This window comes from Phytophthora cinnamomi (assembly GCF_018691715.1).
Source record: "Phytophthora cinnamomi strain GKB4 chromosome Unknown Contig53, whole genome shotgun sequence".
NCBI classification, from domain to species: Eukaryota; Oomycota; class Peronosporomycetes; order Peronosporales; family Peronosporaceae; genus Phytophthora; species Phytophthora cinnamomi.
The window spans coordinates 2,519,222-2,534,580 of NW_027150986.1; the positions used below are offsets into that span (position 1 = coordinate 2,519,222).

General features: G+C 56.9%; 6 protein-coding genes across 8 annotated transcripts; 2 read left to right on the forward strand and 4 right to left on the reverse strand.

The window, feature by feature from the left end:
* Nucleotides 1-41: 41 nt before the first annotated feature.
* Nucleotides 42-2,921, reverse strand: IUM83_00720 (the record flags this gene model as incomplete). 3 transcript variants are annotated; one of them, XM_067924515.1, is made up of 4 exons in its annotated part: nucleotides 42-1,066; nucleotides 1,135-1,392; nucleotides 1,694-1,953; nucleotides 2,344-2,921. In XM_067924515.1, 4 exons carry the CDS (start codon nucleotides 2,919-2,921, stop codon nucleotides 42-44), a joined length of 2,121 nt encoding a protein of 706 aa, XP_067789210.1. The 3 variants fall into 3 exon arrangements, with proteins under 3 accessions (XP_067789210.1, XP_067789208.1, XP_067789209.1); XM_067924514.1 differs by having other exon boundaries at nucleotides 1,694-2,175; XM_067924513.1 differs by having other exon boundaries at nucleotides 1,460-2,175.
* A 20-nt stretch (nucleotides 2,922-2,941) lies between these two features.
* IUM83_00721 (Inositol hexakisphosphate and diphosphoinositol-pentakisphosphate kinase) lies at nucleotides 2,942-3,370 on the reverse strand (the record flags this gene model as incomplete). The annotated part of the gene is made up of 1 exon (XM_067924516.1): nucleotides 2,942-3,370. One exon carries the CDS (start codon nucleotides 3,368-3,370, stop codon nucleotides 2,942-2,944), a length of 429 nt encoding a protein of 142 aa, XP_067788855.1.
* A 622-nt stretch (nucleotides 3,371-3,992) lies between these two features.
* Nucleotides 3,993-4,982, forward strand: IUM83_00722 (Centromere-associated protein E; the record flags this gene model as incomplete). The annotated part of the gene is made up of 1 exon (XM_067924517.1): nucleotides 3,993-4,982. The coding sequence occupies one exon, from the start codon at nucleotides 3,993-3,995 to the stop codon at nucleotides 4,980-4,982; it is 990 nt and encodes a 329-aa protein (XP_067788903.1).
* Nucleotides 4,983-5,382: 400 nt separating this feature from the next.
* On the forward strand, nucleotides 5,383-6,627 carry IUM83_00723 (Protein phosphatase 2A regulatory subunit A; the record flags this gene model as incomplete). Its single annotated transcript, XM_067924518.1, has 6 exons — nucleotides 5,383-5,445; nucleotides 5,520-5,699; nucleotides 5,771-6,112; nucleotides 6,173-6,310; nucleotides 6,371-6,453; nucleotides 6,537-6,627. 6 exons carry the CDS (start codon nucleotides 5,383-5,385, stop codon nucleotides 6,625-6,627), a joined length of 897 nt encoding a protein of 298 aa, XP_067788902.1.
* A 2,293-nt stretch (nucleotides 6,628-8,920) lies between these two features.
* IUM83_00724 (Alanine aminotransferase 2) lies at nucleotides 8,921-10,397 on the reverse strand (the record flags this gene model as incomplete). The annotated part of the gene is made up of 2 exons (XM_067924519.1): nucleotides 8,921-9,106; nucleotides 9,162-10,397. The coding sequence occupies 2 exons, from the start codon at nucleotides 10,395-10,397 to the stop codon at nucleotides 8,921-8,923; spliced, it is 1,422 nt and encodes a 473-aa protein (XP_067789266.1).
* Nucleotides 10,398-11,202: 805 nt separating this feature from the next.
* On the reverse strand, nucleotides 11,203-15,265 carry IUM83_00725 (putative protein transporter Sec31A; the record flags this gene model as incomplete). The annotated part of the gene is made up of 5 exons (XM_067924520.1): nucleotides 11,203-11,451; nucleotides 11,529-11,686; nucleotides 11,834-12,758; nucleotides 12,836-13,582; nucleotides 13,664-15,265. 5 exons carry the CDS (start codon nucleotides 15,263-15,265, stop codon nucleotides 11,203-11,205), a joined length of 3,681 nt encoding a protein of 1,226 aa, XP_067788911.1.
* Nucleotides 15,266-15,359: the final 94 nt, after the last annotated feature.

The following is a 15,359-nucleotide window of genomic DNA, read 5'->3' on the forward strand; positions in this document are numbered from 1 at the left end:
TTATCTTGGATGTAGGTGGTGGACGGCTGGCTCTGTCCAATTCAGACAGCAGTGCTCTGGACTGACGAGACGCAGGCCGCCAGCATGTCCTCGAACATTACGCCCGTCATGTTCTTGGTGAGGTAGATCTTTTCTTCCACGCCCTCTCCGCCGTCGGGGGAGTCGACGAGGCCGTCCTTCACACCTGGGGAGAACGAGATCTCGACGCGGAAGCGGTCCTCGCTGTCTTCCGGTAGAGTCGGAGTTTCAAAGACCCGAATGACAATGTGCGCGAGGTAGTTGATCTCGGCGACACGGTCCAATGCACGGCGACTACTGTCCGAGATGAGTTTGGACTCGCGGAAGACGTACTTGCGCTGGATCATGTGGTCGTTGACGCTGATGCCCATGCGCTTCAGGATTTCGTTGCTAAATTTCTCCTGCTCCAGCGAAATGTCGTACTCGTCATCTTCACCGCCATCCTGGTGCCGCGCGCGCCACGAGGGGCACTGGAAACGCAGCACATTCAGCAGTGTATGCAGATGACTCTCACTTGTAAAGTATAGCCGCGTTCGGACTTGAGTGCCTGGGCTTTTAATACGCAATTCCTTTGCGTAAGACGGATCCAAGCGGTATCCGTGGTGTTCGATATCCTGGTCGGCAAGGTCAACGGCTCCGTCCTCAGCCGCGTCACTGTTTCCGTACAAGCTCCTTGACGATGATGATGATTCTTCCTGCCCCGCAGATGCAGACATGACGGTCACGATGTCAGCCCGAATCTTCGCGCAGAGCGCCTGGGAAACACGGTTGCCGATAGACTGCTTCTCCGCAATGTCCATCCCATATTCCTGCGAGACGTAACAACGTGCGAGGGCTTCAGCGAGCTTGAAGAGTTCGAGCCCACACTTCCAACTGGCGCTAGAGTTGTGCAACAAGTCGTACTTGATACAGTCGTGAATATCAGGGATCTTGCTTAGGTCAAAAGTATCCGTCTTTGTTGAGTAGAAGTCGCGGAAGGTCTTGTCCCAGCGCTCGAACATGAGCGAGAACGTTTCTCCCATGTACAATGGGATTGCTTCATCGGATTCTGTATGGGAACAAAGGGGGTTAGAACTGGCAATCACTACTCCAGTATCCAAAGTACTGCCAACTTACGCTTATCTTGCACACGTTCGGCAATTTCAGCTCTGAATTTGCGGACCAATTCGAGTAAACGAAGCAACGCCTCCTTCGGGTTCTTTATGATATCCAGCGCCTGAATGATGGACTCGGTTTTTAGTGGCGCAATAGCCGCCTTCATCTCATCGACAGAGGAGTAGTCGCGCTGAAGCAACGTTCTCAACTTTGTCTTCGTGACCTGCATCTCCTCTGTAGCATCAGCTTGACCGGAGTGATCCAGCATCTTATTTGCATCTACAAGCAAATAAATGAGAAGACTAAGCAACATTTACTAACTCTTGCGAGCACATATTGAGCGTACCTCTCCCCAATGTCGTGACGAGGCTAACAAGGATAGGCGTGAGGTCTCCTTCCAGCTCGAGAAAGCCCTTGGCGAATGCAGCGGCTGTCATCTGGACACGACCCTCATCCGAGGTGAAAATCTTTAAGTCATGGCGGAATGTCGAGTGCAAGCGCAACAAACCGCCTTCTTCCACTTCAACGGGGTACAAGCTGTTCCGGAACGATTGACCCAGGTCTTCTCCTTGTTGCTTACCTCGTTCCGTAAGATCACCTCCCCACTTCAAAATCATGAGGACCTTGGACTTCTCGGCTCCTTTAGGGTCTTCGGCGTATGCAGCCGCGGCGGCAGCATAACTTTTATGAGGCTTAAACTGCACCTTTCGGTTGATACCAGCGAATTTCCATCGCTCCAACACCCGCTTCATCTGCAATAACTTCTCGAAGCTGTCGCCCCCCTCAACCTCCCACACGGCTTCTTTGGAGCCAACTCCGGGGGCATATGCCTTAATCAGGCTGCGCACCAAGTCCAGCAGCTCCTGCAGATCACAAACGGCCTTCACTTTCACCTCGTCATACTTTCCTTCACTTCGCCGCTTCTCGTAGAAGTCCACCAGATCCCTCTCCCAAACAAGTGTTTTAAGTTTTTGTTTCGGCGTGCGGTCACCGTGGCGCACCACAGCGATAACACAGCGAAGCTCCTCTCGGTGCTCGTCATCCAGCGGCAGCCCTGTGCTGCTGGCGCTTGCCACACTCGATTCCGACGCATCTGAGCCGGAGCTCGGGCGAGTGTGTTCACGCCAGTCGTGCCCTCCGTTGCTCACTGTACTGGATTCCGTGGCATACTGTGGACACATCTGTGTACCCATAGACGTTAGTGAATTGGCACGACGTTGGCGAAAGTACCTCGAACGCAGTGCCGACACCAAGTAATTGTGCAATATCAGCCCGCAATCATCGTAATATTTCTTCGAGTTCTTCACGAAACTCCAACCGTTCACGTCGCACACGTACGAGCTGCCTCGCACACGCAGCAGGTCGAAGCCGCACACCGTCTGGTGGAAGGCCAGGCACACTTTCCTCGCCATCTCCTTCTCCGTCGAGTTCAAGATGACCGGGTAGCGCACCTCCTTGCCCGCCGAGTCGCGCACCACGCGGCCGTCAAGCACGGGGGACTTGCGCGCCTCCGCGTGGCCGTAACTCGAGCCCACCGTGTACACCTTGACGTCCGTCCCCTGTGTGTTCAGGAACTCCTCGTAGATGTACGACCCATCGCGGCGCACGCGGTTCACGTCCGGGTAGAACTCGCTGGAGCGGTCCCCCACCTTCCGGAAGAGCCGCTTGCTGCCCCCACCCGCGCTCGTCGGGTAGTAAATGTACACGTTGTGGTCCTCGGCGTCCGCGGGCTTCTCCACGAACGGCTTGTTGACGCGCACGCCGTTGATCTCGACGTAGTTGTCGTGCTCCACGAGCTCCTCCTGCATGCCGCCGGGCAGGTCTCGGTTCACGATGACACGTGGCGCGGCACCTGGATGCCGTGCCGCGTGAGCAGCGCGTACACCTTGCGGCGGTCGAACAGCACGTGCTGCATGCCCAGCTCGTTGACCAGCACGGGCCGCACGCGGCGCACGTACTCCTCGGCCTTCTCGAGCGGGAAGCCCGTCGAGTAGAACGAGATGAGCGCGTCGCAGGCGGGCCAGGCCTCCACGGGGCGGTTGAGGATCGTGTCGTCGTCGAACACGAACACGTCGAACTGCCGCTTCTTCTCGAGGCGGCGCAGGATCTCGCGCATGGGCTTGGAGCGCGTCTTCTTCTCCATGGCGCACACGCCCACCACGTACTTGGACACGCCGGGCGGCGGCGAGCAGGGCGGCGACCCGGGCGTGGACAGCATGGGCGGCGGCGTGACGGGGAGCGACTGCGTGCGCTCCATCTCGCAGTGAAGTGCGGAAATGCGGAAATGCAGAGTGATGGTCTCCAACTCTACAGGCGACGAGGGCGGGGCGCAGTTACCATGGACTGGCACCAGGATGGCTCAAAAGCTGAAGTGTTGAGGCTCCCGAGCTGGGTGGGACAAGAATCCACAGATGGGGGGGATTTGAGCCAATTATAGCGCAGCTATTCTGGCCGATTGAAGTTGGTGACCCACCACCCAAGCAGCACCGACCCAGTGATGTCACTGGGCTTCAACTGGGTGATGACTCGTCACCAGTATCATCCTGTGCTGCTATAATGCAGTGCTGCGGTAATGCAGTGCAGTGTATAAGACTGGTGTTGCTGCTGGTATAATATGTACCTAAGTGTACTGTGCTTCGTTATTGGAGACTGCTGCAGCCAGGCAAGAGACGTTGATCGATTTCGTTCGCGTTGCCGCGGCGAATCTAGGCGAATCTCGGGCGGTTGATGCGCGTGACACGAGACTGGAGCCGCCTCGTTTGCAAATCGCTGGCTGCAGTACATGTACTGTACACGCCTGCACTGCAGGCTGCAGTTAGTCAAGATGGAGATGACATGAGGTGGAGAGCGGTTGGCTGGCAGGCTCGCGAAGAGACGCGATGGACAGCGACGATGACGCGCGGCTGGAGCTGGAGCTGGCGGCCGAGGTGCGCGCTCTGCGCGGTCAGCTGCGAGCTCGAGACGAGGAGCTCTCGGTGCTGCAGGACCAAGTGGCGGCGGTGACAGCGCAGCTCCGCGAGACGTCGGACGAGCTCGAGTGCCGCATGAGCTTCGTGGCCGACGCCATGACGCAGATCGAGAGCCTCGAGGCGCAGGTCGCGGAAGCCAAACGCAGCATCCTGACGCGCGAGATGCAGCTGCACGACGGCGAGCAGCGCGAAAAAGCCCTCGAAGCCGCGCTGCGGGGCAAGGAGAAGCAGTGCGAGCACTGGGAGAGCGAGTTCCACCGCGTCGACAGTGAACTTTCAGCGCAAAAGGCCACGGAGCGCGAGCTGAGTCGGGAACTCCAGACGAAAGCCGATGATGTGCGTGCGTGGAAAGCGAAATGCCAAGCGGTCATGACGTCGGCCGATGAGCTGAAGCAGCAGAACACCAACTGTCGCAAGAAGGAGCGCGAGCTGGCGGCCGCTCTGCGGCGGCATGTGGAGGCGGCGGAGGTGAACCAGTCGTCCTGGAAAGCTCGGCTCGCGAAGCGCGAGCTGAAGATCGAGGCGTTGCGGAGACAATGCCAAGACCGTCAAGAAGAGCTGGAACGGGTCGAGCGAGAACGCATCCGGGAGAGCGAAGAGCGTGAGCAGGATAAAATCGACCTGACCGAGCAGCAACTGGACAAGCAGAAGAACTTGGTGGCGCTACGAGAAAAAGTGGCGAAGCTCACAGCGGCAGCGGAGAAAGCGCAGGCCAAGGAGCAGCTCTTTCGACGGGAGATCTTCCGATTGCGGGAAGAATTATTATTGAGTGAGTCCCAGCGGGAGACCGAGCACCGACGTCAAGCGCAGCTCATTGAGGGGAAGGAAAAGGAGGTGGCCTTCATTTGGCAAAAATACGTCGAGGTCATGCCTCTTGCTGAGGGTAACAGCAGCTTCTAGATGCTGCTCAACGAGTTGCTCATTAGTCAATGGCCCTTGCGATGCTGCCTCTTATGAGCGGCATGCTAACGTGCATTTGCATCAAGATAAGGACTCGTAGCCGTTGTGAGCTTCAAGCTACCGAGATAGTTCATCGCCAAAGGTATCGAGTGGTTTCGAGAATGGTTAGGCCCTCAAAAATAGCAGCAACAAGAGCGAGTTGTCATGGCTGTCGCGAGTGCTATCTAGGGAGCAGGCGCTGTCAAATACGAGCACGCGAGCGTGAAGGCGTCGTGGTAGGAGCAGAACGGGGCGGTGGAAGAGGTTCGCCCAATTGGCGTGAGTGGACTTTCGCTCCGGGGGATGAAGTGGGAGGTTCTACGAGTGTTCCAATCCGCCGCTACATTCAACATCATTCACAATGGAAGACCTGGGTTTCTTTAACGAGCGCGAGGCAGAATGCTTCGAACGCGAAGACACGTTGGTAAGTAGTCTTGTAATCCTCCTTGTGCAGGTGAAGGTAACGAAACTAACGCCTCGCCGTGTTGCTTTTTGCAGTCGCAATCAGACCTCGAAAAGCTCAATGTAGATGAAAACATGCCAGAGATGGAGAGGGCAGAAAAGTTGCTCAAAACAGGGCTCGACAAACAGAAGATCAGCATCTTGAACTCGCTGCCAAAGATTCTGGCTAGCAACAATTCCAAGACAAATCTTAGCATCGTACTGGACTGCATGAAGGTGACCCTGACAAACTTTCTGCCGTATGACCAGCAGGGGCACCACTAACTCTGATGTGGTTTGATGTCTAGGGAGTTTGGCAAAAGTACGAGTCTGAAATGAATGCCGATCCTGCGGTTCTTCTTGAATTATTCAAGGGTCTCGCGAGCTTAGCATGTGCAACGGTCGACGGCAAAGTGCTAAGCTATCCGGTTGTCACATTTCATGAAGAATATGCTCAGCAGCTTGAAGCCTGTCGAACGGAAAAGAAGGACGTTGTGTTTCTTCTTTCAGATGAGCAGGTTGCCAAGTTATTGGTTCCTTTCGCACTTGATATTATTGCAGAGATTCAACAGAAAGACTATGCAGAGGAAGCAAGCTTAGCTGTCATTGCTTTACTTCCACGTTTAGGCGCATCATTGAAGAAGACGCAGGTACGGGCATGTATAATGTATCCTTAGTGTTATTGTGGTACTAACACTACCGCCATTTAGATTCTTCGTGTGGCCATTGAAAAAGGAGACGTTTCTCAAACACCGGGCTCGAGGTTAATTTGCTGCTTTGTCCTGGGTGCTATCACTGCTTTGAATTTACTGTCTGCACCGGATATTGAAGGACTTTACTTTCAAAAAGTATGCCCCTCACATGAATTGATGACCGATCTTCGTGCTAACTTGCTTCATGCTCCACAGATGATGGCACTGTGCCAAGATACTGATGCTGAAGTTCGCAAGTGTATGTGCATCCAGTTAGACGGACTAGCACGGGCAGTAGGGTACGCGTTCAACTATATTTATTCTTATGCAGCACTGGTATGATCGTGTGAGGCGCTAATTTCATAGTTATTGTCACGAACAGAGAGGAGCACGCTTGCTCAGAGTTACTCCCGGAGCTATTAGAGCTCCTCCAGGATGAAGAAGAACAGGTTCGACCCTCAAACTGGATTTGATTTGTCTCTACGAGTTTAGATTAACGTTCATAACTCATTTATCTTGTAGGTCAAACAGACAGCGTTTCTGACTCTGGTGTCACTCGTTGATTTTTTTCCGGCAAAAGACCGGGTGAAGCTGATCATCCCAGAATTTGTCCGTATGGCTGAATCCCTTCCTGACTACCTGGTACCCTCTCTGGCGGAAGAGTATGGCCATCTCGTCACAAAACTTTCAACTCTAAACCAGCTTGGAAACGATATTGGGCAAGCTTTGCTGCAGAGTTATGCGAAGCTTTGTTCTCATGAAGAGCTTGAAATCAGGCAGTTCTGCGCATACAACTTTCCTGCGATCGTAAAAGCCTTTGGATCAACTTATGCGTCCACGTTGATGGATGACCTTTTGGCAAAGTTGGCGACTGACCCGAACGAGGAGGTAATTCATGATGAGCTGCTGTAACTCATGGATGTGCCAACTAACTGTTTTCTGAACTAGGTCCGGCATTCCATAGCTGCTGGAATCCACGAGGTTGCAGTATTATTGGGACAACAGCGGGCATTACGCTATCTCAGGACAGTGGTCTTAAACTTGATGAACGACGAGTCTCCAGTAGTCCAAGGCATGGCAATTTCTCGGGCACCACAATTGCTATCAGCTATGGTCAATCCAAACGATGAAGATCAGAAGGTATTTGTGATTTTTAGTTACGGCTACTATCGGACCATGGGTGTCTGTCTAACTGTTGTCATGTATTTTTGATTAGGCAACGATTCTTGACTCAATCATCAAGTCTGTCATTGAATACCATGAAATACTGCCTCCAAGCCGAAATCGAGACCAGATTGTCTTTCTCGAAACACTGCAGCACTTTCCGTCGTGGTTTTCATCCACGCAGATGTACGAGATGGTGATTCCAATCATTTTTGATTTTATCGAGGATGGCGCTCGTCCCGTTCAGCTACTTGCCATGCAAGTAGTTCTCAAGTGCATTCGGTATAACGACACGGCAAACAATCGATATTCCCTACTCAGCAGACTTCGAAGTGAGTACGGCCACTCGAAAAGCTATTGGCGACGAATCCTTTACCTTGACGCATGCGTTTACGCGCTCAGTTTGAATAGTCGATTGTACTTCCAGCGGAACTTCTTGGAGGTGGCTATTGATCTACTCGACGACCCCGTACCGAATGTTCGTCTCAAAGCGATATCGCTCGTGCCGCTGTGGAAAACCGCACTATCCTATTTATCGGACGAGAAGTCCATCGATCGAATTCGACAATTCTTGGATGAGTCGACAATTGATAGTGACCGGGACGTCGCGAATGCTCTTAACGAAACTCGGCAAGTTGTGGAAGCAAGTATTGTAGGTCAACCCCGTCGACCACAGGACGATACTGAGGACAAAAAGAAGCTTAGCGAGGAAGAGAATTTAGGGTTGATGACGGATCACGAAGATTCGTCGGCAGACTCGAAGTGGTCAAGCATGCTCGAATACACTCTGGTTGTAGGGAAGGACGGACAAGTCGTCCGGCGGGCTCGAGTAAAATCGTTCGACTTGGTGAACAAGATAGCAAGGGTGCCTGGGAAAGATACTGGACGAACGAACGGGCTTAACGTTGGCGGGAGTATGACTAGCGGACTCGGAATGGGTACTGGAAACAGCTCGATGGCCCTAGCCATGAGTATTGGATCGAAAGCAGACACAAGCAAAATGAAAGCGGCGCCTAAAACGCCGAGTAAACCTGCACCACCGCTCACTACTCTTCCGAACTGTGCGACCGCACGGCCTGGCCATGCTAAGATGCCACAAGCAGTCAAGGTTGCTAATTCTACGGGGAAAATCGTGGCTACTGGAAGCAAGGGAACTATGGGGCCAACAAGAACCGGAACAGGCTTACCCAAGGACACGGGTGCGATCACAAAGATACCCATTATCAGACCGTCAGCGCCAGCCAAGCGCGAGGCAAGCCCGTCAGGTAGCACAAAACCCAACGGTTCAACGCTGGTGTTGGCTCCGGGGCCATCGAGTAGGTTAGGAACAATAGACAACGGCGGAGTAGGACCGCTCAAACCACAGAAAGCCTCCGGTACGCCAGGAACGCCCAAACGCTAACAAGCCCCAGTCTCCTTAAGTAACTTACCAGTCTATCTAGCCCACTCAGGCATGCAGAGTCAATCAACCAACACTTTGAAATCGCTCGAGAATGCTGTTCAAGTCGAGTACGAATATTACCATCAATTATTCACTAGCTGGAGCACACCGCACAGCATTTTCGGAGTTGGCTGAGCCATTCTTGGCCCATCGATAACAAATCAAGCAGTCCTGGCACACAGCTCGCGATACTTGTCCATGAACTTGGCGTGGAACTTGACCGTCTTCTCGATCACCTCGTCCACAGCCTCCTCGGGCGGGAGGATCGTCGAGCGGAAGTGCCACGTGCCCTCCTTCTGACCGAAGCCCGAGCCGGGCACCACCACGATTCCCGTCTCGTCCAGCATCTGCATGCAGTAGAACGCGTCGGGGAGCCATGCCGACCTCCTTCGCGGCCTCAACGGCCTTGGCTGGAATCGTAATGTTCGGGAAAGTGTACATGGCACCCTCCGTCTCGTTGCACGTCACTCCCTCCAGCTCGTTGAAAGCCTTCACCAGCTTCACAGACCGGCGCTTAAGCGACTCGAGCGTGCCGTCACGTTGCTCGACATAGCGTTCATACGAGGCATCGCCAGGTTGCGGCGGGTTGGTCATCATCCCCACCATTAGTTGTCCCTCAATGTTGGAGCACAGATTCACGGACATGAGCTTGTAGAATTGGTCTTTGGCGCCGTCGTCAATGTTGACCAGCTCCATGTAGCCACCGCGGCGACCGCATTCGCCCGTGAAACCCTTGGACGTCGAGTGGAACGAGATCAGTTCCACGTCGTCGTACGCCTTGCCCATGTCGCGCAGCACCTTCTTGAACGACACGAACTTCTTGCCCTCGGCGTACACGTTCTCCTGGTACACCTCGTCGGCCAGGATCAGGATGTTCTCGTCCTTGCAGAACTTGATGATCTCCTCGATGTTCTCCACCGACAGGCACTGGCCCGTGGGGTTGCCAGGGTTGATGACAGCCATGGCACGCACCGTCTTGCCAGCGTCACGCGCCTCCTTCACGGCGCGCGCCAGCTCCTTCACGTCCAGACCCCACGCGTTCTCCTCGTCGAGGTAGTAGCCCACCAGACTGCCCCCGTTGATGGCGATGGCCGCCGAGTACAGCGGGTACTGCGGGATGGGGGCCAGGATCGCGTCATCTTCGTTGCGGATCAGTGCCAGCAGCGAGTTCTGCACGGCCGGACTGGCACCGTCCGTGAGGTAGATGTCCTCCGGGTCGGCCGGGTGGTTGTCGCGGCGCTGCAGGAACCGCGCGACCTCCTCACGCACACAGGCCGTGCCCTTGCTGTGGCCGTAGGCGCCCGTGCCGCCCACAATGTTGTCGATGTAGAACTTGGCGCGAGCAATGGCGTCCTCGCGGAAGAGCTTCTTGGCCTCCGGTTGGTCCACGAGGCCCGGCACGTTGACGAGCGCCAGCACCTGGCGGTGGAACTCGAGGGGCGCCTGCTTGAGCACCTGCGGGTTGCCGATGTTGCACGGGATGACCTTGTCGAAGGGCAGCGACTTGTCACCGCGCGCCAGGCGATCCGTGTACTGGACGGAGCGCAGCACCAGCGCGCCACGCACGGCGTACTCGGCCTTGACGATGTTGGGGTTCACCGTGGCGGTCGTGAGCACTTTGCTGCGGCTGTCGGGCATGGTGGATAGAGCGGTCGGGGGCTGGAGAAGATGGGGTGGGCGACGCGGCCGAGATGCAGGAATGAGCGGTGGTGGGCTGGCTGTAAGCGGCGGCGCATGCTGCGGGTGACGATGGCGACAGCCTTGCGGTGATCCGGACTGCGCGCTGCTATCACCTTGAAGTGGTTTGGCGCACGCTGATTGGCGAAAGGGGCTGCACGGCTTTGTGGCATAGCACCGGGAAATAGTAAAATGGACGACTACGATAACAATGCCACCCAAATGGAGGGAGAGCCGGCCGCGATAGAGCTCAAAGGAGGATGTCGTCGGCTTATTTATTCTTTCGACTTCTCCAGAGTGGGCTGCTGGCTTCGAACGCGAGGTTCGGAAATTTGCCACCTTCTTGGCCATGCGATGTCAGTGATGTATCAGTCTTTGAGCAATCGGAAGCCCGAGAACCAAAAATGTCGTTTTTGTTGACCTTCGCCATGAAGTTCGTGGGTATCGTAGGGTCGACGAATTCGTCTGCAGCGCACGGGGCAACTTGTCTCATAACAACCGCAGGACTTCGTGGACAGACTGCTTGACGTGTGAACTGGTAACACCTGAACGGAAATTGACCCGTTATCGACAAATTCCTGTCCTCACATCGCAAAAGTTTAACGATCTGCACGATCCGTTTTCAAAGCAACACGAAGCACACGAACAAACTGCCTAGTTTTATTTTCACGCGGTTACGGTGGACTTCGGTGCGATCACTTCACTTCGTGACCTGGATGCGCTCGCTGTCGTCCTATACTTCCTCGCCGCCATCTGCCTGGACTGCTTATCTAAAACGCTTCATGGAGATGTGGATGAGCGACTTGAGCCCGCGCAGCCAGTCCTTGTGCTGCGCCCAGTCGGAGGCCGTGAGGGCCACATAGATCCCCTGTGCGCTGCCAAAGTCGCGCTGTCCGAAGCACGCCACCATCTCGTGCAGTCGGGACACAACCTCCGGCGACAGCTCGCCGATGTTGAGCTTGGTGAACATGATCTCCTTGCCCTTCTGAATCTCCTGCAGTTGCTTCTGCTCCATCTGTATAGTAGCAAACAAACAGCCCAGTCAGCACCAGATATAACTTCATAATACAACCCACGAGGACATCAGCTTACCATGGTAAGCGGAAGACCCTGAAGCTGGCTAACGAGGTCGTTGAAGGCGTTCACAATTGGGAGATCCTGCGGACCGACGTTCTCCGTACTGCCAGGTACAACATCAGGCGGGAAGCCGCCGGCCTTCGGAGCAGCGTTCGCGACGGGCGAAAGAGAGGCTGTCGTAGCATTCCCATATTTGAGTGTCAGTTCCTTGTTGCCCACACTGCTCACGAACCCGTCGCGCTGGTGCGAGCTCATATCAACAGAGGGCTTTGCGATACGAGATGATCCCATCGCTGCAGTAAGCGGGTTTACCCCCGTACCTTGAGGGATAGCCGGCGAAGCTGATGTGGCAGCGGGGGCGCCGAACCCCGTTCCGGGGCGAGGAGCACCACCGAAGGCAGGGGACGGCATGCCAGGCATATTAGGCGTGCCGCCCGTCGACGGAGGGCCGGAGTACATCTGCGGGTGCGAGCGGCTACCTGACGACGACGGGGGTCCCGAAGGGAATCCTGGCTGAGGGGGTTGCTGACCAGGGAAGCCTGGCTGAGTGGGTTGTTGACCAGGGAAGCCCGGTTGCTGCGGGCGGCCGTAGCCAGGTTGTTGCGGAGGAGCCGCGTGCTGCTGCGGCTGACCAGGGAACGATGGAGCCGCAGCCTGCCCCGGGAACGGCGTAGGGGCCGAGTTGCCTGGGTACGGTGACGGCGCAGGCTGGCCTGGGTATCCTGGCTGCTGCGGGTTCTGGAAGCCTCCAGGCTGCTGAGGCTGTGGGGGCAGGCCAGCACCCCCGGGGTATCCTGGCTGCTGGGGTGTTGACTGGTAGCCACCGGGGCGGCCGGGGTACGCAGGCGTGGGGGCCGGCGTGTGCTGTTGAGGCTGATAACCCGTATTTTGTGAGCCAAAGCCACCAGGCGTAGGCATAGGGGCTGCAGCCGGAGCCGGAGTTGGCGCAGCTTGAGCACCGTACTGGTTTCTTGCGGCACCATACGCAGGCTTGGTGCCGTAACCTCCTCTCTGTTGCTGTTGCTGTTGAGCAGCAGCCTGGCGTTGTTGTTGCTGCTGCTGCTGTTGCTGCTGCTGCTGAATCTGAGCTTGAGTCTGAACTTGGACCACGTCGAACGGGAACGGAGGCGGCTGGTACCCCTGCATGGGGTAAGCGTTGTAAATGCGGTCCTTCAAGATCGCACAGCTGAGATCGGGGAAGCGTGCATACTTCGCGGCAATATCCAATCGGCCCTCGGCAGCCATCTATAATGCATTCATCGTCACAGAGAAGTCAGACAAGACAAATTCGCATCGATTTCGGGCACAGAAATATTACGTACCAGTGAAGCATACTCAGCAAAGCGCTGTGCAACCTCAGGGCCCATGGACTGGTCAGGCTGGTCCACAGCCATGGCGAAAACGGAAACCTTCTCCACAAGCCGGTGGAGAGCAAAAGTGTGGCCGTGCGTGCGAGCCTCAACTTCGCTTTCCTTGCACCAGGCATTCACGGTCTTCTCGACATTCACAGCGCACATGAAACACAGAGTGGCGGAGTGCAGGTCGCCAGCAGCTTCCAGTCGTGCAGCCAGCTTGTCACACAGCGACGGGAATTCCTCGCTCTTAGCGTAAGTGCTCAAGATCGCAAGCGTCTCACGCCACTCCGCGAGATCCGAGACTTCTACGAGCTCCGTTAGCTCGTTCTTGATGATAGCTGACACTACACGCATCACAGGACGCTGCTGGTGCGCAAAGAATGCGCGCTGGGTCTTCTCCCAGAGTTCAGGGCCGCCACAAGAGGCAAGCAGCAATGCGTCGGCAAGCTGGTTGTAGGCCAAGCAGCAGTTGACGGCCACTTCGAAGTTGCCCACCAAGAGCGCCTGCATCAGCGTGTTTTCGGACTCCTCGGTGTACACAGGCGCAGGAACAGCATCCAGACGCTTGCTCTTATCTTCCTCCAACGGAGAAGGGAGCGCAGCAGCCAGAGCAGACACGTCCGACAACGGGGATGCCGGCGAAGCGGCAACAGTCTGGTCACCACCGTTCGGGTGGAAACCCGATGAGAAAACGTCTTCTGCTCCCATGCCAGACTAAACAGAACAGCACAACATCAAGAACGAGTGAGTCACGCGAGTAAATGCTTGCGATTGCCACCACAGAAAAATACGCACATCGATACGATCACTGAGTAGCGCCCCAGTCACAGGGTCCACGTGCGGTCCAGGTCCCTGGGCAGCCGGATCAGCAGCAGGTGGGACGGCGGCAGCATTCTGTGCAGCAGCGGCTTCAGGGTTGAACTTGGCGTTCAATTCGTTAATCTTTTCCGCGTCCAATCCGAGGTGAAGCAGCAGGTGCTGTCGGGCATCCTTCTCAAAGAGAATCTTCATAAAGCTCCACACGCTACGCTCTTCGGCATTCGCCGCAGACGCAATCTTCTGCTCGCAGTGTCCCTTGAAGTCCTTCGTTTCCAGCGATCGGTCCAAAGCCTCCGCCTCCGCCACCAGCCCATTGTCGCTGATCACACGCTGCATGTGAACAAGGCGACGGTGGTCGCCGTTCGGAGCCGCGGGTTCCTGCGGGTTGGCAATAGTCACCAGTTTGCCTCCGAATCCAAAAGACGCACCAGCGGGACGACGCATCCACTTGGGAGGGCGGCAGGCCGGGTTGCCACCTCCAGAAAGACCCCACACCTGCAGCTTCCCGTCCAGCGAGCACGTTGACGCAACAGCAGGGACCTGCGGAGACCACTGAACGTTCCATCGGCGCTGGCCCGCAAGACCGCCGCCGAAGAACTGGTCCGAGCCCATCTGGGGGGCGTTGGGGGCGTCGGACGGGAGCTCGGCCACCGTCTTGCGCGAGAAGAGGTCCCAGAGCAGCGTGCGGTTGTCCTTGCCGCACGACAGCAGCAGGCCCGGGTCATTGGGGCACCACGACATGGACAGCACGCCCGCCGTGTGGTCGTGGAACTCGGCCAGCGGTGTGCTGGTGGAGTTGCGCAGGTCCCAGAGCTTCACGACGGGGTGCTGGTCGTCGCCCGAGGCGGTGGCGATCTGCAGGCCCTCGTTGGGGTTCCAGGCGATGGCGGTGGCGGCCCCGCGCGCGGGGTCTCGCAGCTCGCACCAGGGCTTCTTCTGCTTGAGGTCCCAGACCACGACCGAGCCGTTCTGCGAGCCCGTGGCCAGGATGTAGTTGACCTGGGTGTTCCAGGCCACGCTGGTGATCTCGTTCACCTGCGTCTGGGGCGTGGCGGGCCCGCCGGGCGTGAACACGCCGGGGCTGGCCAGCTTCTCCAGCGACATGATGAACACCTCGCCGTCGCTGCCGCCCGACGCCAGCAGGTGCGCGCTGTCCTCGTGCGGGTTGAACTGCAGCGCGTTGACGGCGCCCTTGTGGCGCGTGATGCGGCCGATCTCGCAGGACGCGGGCGCGTCCGTGCCCGGCTCGCGGTCCAGCACGAGCGCCGGGTTCCAGAGCGACACGGAGCCGTCCGCCATGCCGCCGGCGATGATGCCGTACGGACACGTGTCGTGGTGGCGCGGCACGTCGCGCCAGGCCAGCGACGTGAAGCGCGACGCCGTCTTCACGGCGCCCAGCGTGACCATGGCGCGGCCCGGGTCGCTCAGGTCCATGGCCACGAGCTTGAACTCGCCGCCCGTGTTCTCGAAGCCGACGCCGCCGTCGCCCTTGGAGCCGAGCGCCAAGAGCTCCGCGCGCCGCTTCACGGGGCTCCAGGCCACCGCCGCGTTCGCTTGGATCTCCTTCAGCAGCGACATGCTTGAGTGTGTGTCGGTCTCGATGCCCCCCGTTGCTTGCAAGCCTCCGTCCGTCGCGGGTCTCTCTCCCTCTCTCTCTCTCTCTTCAGCCGTT